Here is a 1,205-nt window from a genome sequence, read left to right as displayed (position 1 = left end):
TCATTGGTAACAGGTAAGTCGATCAATCTCACATGTTTTGTACAATCATGTTGCATTGGATCACTGGATTATGAGCAATCTCAATAACACCCTTTTAATTTATCACAATTGAGTTTCATAACACCCTTGGGTTCAAACCCAAGATCCCTCAACAATTTCTTGAACCACAATAACTCACATACACCATGAGACATACCACGAAACTCAGCTTCTGCACTTGACCTAGCAACCACTTTATGTTTCTTGCTTTTCAAATTAACCAAATTACCATCAACAAAAGTAAAGTTTCTAGATGTAGACTGCCGACCACTGATAGAACGCGTCCAGTTTGCATCTATATACCCTTTCTACATTCAAATGACCATTCGTGTAGAAAACCAAACATTTGCTAGGAGCCAAATCCCAAATGAAATTCTTTTCTAGAGCTTTCATCTCAACATTCATGGCATTAACCTCATTTAGGATCAAAGAAAACATCTTGCAATTTTGTTGGAACATATACACTACATAGTTGACATATGTAGGATGCATATAGGTTGAAAAAACAATGAGTGGACACATAATTATTGATATAATACTTTGCTTTAGCATGCATATCATGCTTATATTATTCTTTAGGTTTTCCATTGTATGTTAGCTCGTGGAGGCAACTGAGATGAAGACAAACCATCAAAATTTACCTCATGTGTGTCACCATCTTTTACCAAACCATTAAAAGAATCATCACTGCATGAACCATCAACAAGTAACTCATCAGACAATCCAGCAACAAGCGATCGGTCATTAGCAGACAAAATCTCTAAACCCATGGTATCACACATAGGCAACTAGTCGTTGGGTGCATCTAACAACAGATAGAGCTTCAGAAATGACAGTCGATCGATATCGGTCGTCATCTATAGCCGACCGGTCGCGTGTTATCACATAGCAAAATAGATTTCATCCCTAATTTGGCTTGTAACATATCATCCACACATCTTCGACTCAGGCCTAAAGGCTCTGGTGGTAAATGAGTATGGCCACATGGCAGTATTACATATATACTTGCCATGTTAGCAAAATCAGTTAGATTTGGTTGTAAGATTTGGTTAGTTGGATAAGATTTGTTAAGATTTAGTTAAATATGTTGAGAGGTTTCTTCGTCATTAAGAAAGTGATTATTTCCCTTTATATATATTTTGCTCCTTGGTCATTTAATGAAAAAT

The 1,205-nt window shown here is 36.4% G+C and overlaps 1 protein-coding gene across 1 annotated transcript; it reads right to left on the bottom strand.

The window, feature by feature from the left end:
* Positions 1-80: 80 nt before the first annotated feature.
* On the bottom strand, positions 81-809 carry LOC125478976. Its single transcript, XM_048587923.1, has 2 exons — positions 681-809; positions 81-347 (listed from the first exon to the last, which is right to left on the bottom strand). The coding sequence occupies exons 1-2, from the start codon at positions 807-809 to the stop codon at positions 81-83; spliced, it is 396 nt and encodes a 131-aa protein (XP_048443880.1).
* Between the last annotated feature and the right edge of the window lie 396 nt (positions 810-1,205).

This window comes from the organism of the source record quoted next, unplaced genomic scaffold (genome assembly GCF_019419815.1).
Source record: "Pyrus x bretschneideri cultivar Hongxiangsu unplaced genomic scaffold, Pyrus_bretschneideri_v1 Contig27, whole genome shotgun sequence".
Lineage (NCBI taxonomy): Eukaryota > Viridiplantae > Streptophyta > Magnoliopsida > Rosales > Rosaceae > Pyrus > Pyrus x bretschneideri.
Note: the sequence above shows the minus strand (reverse complement) of the source record. Positions and strands in the feature narration are given on the sequence as shown.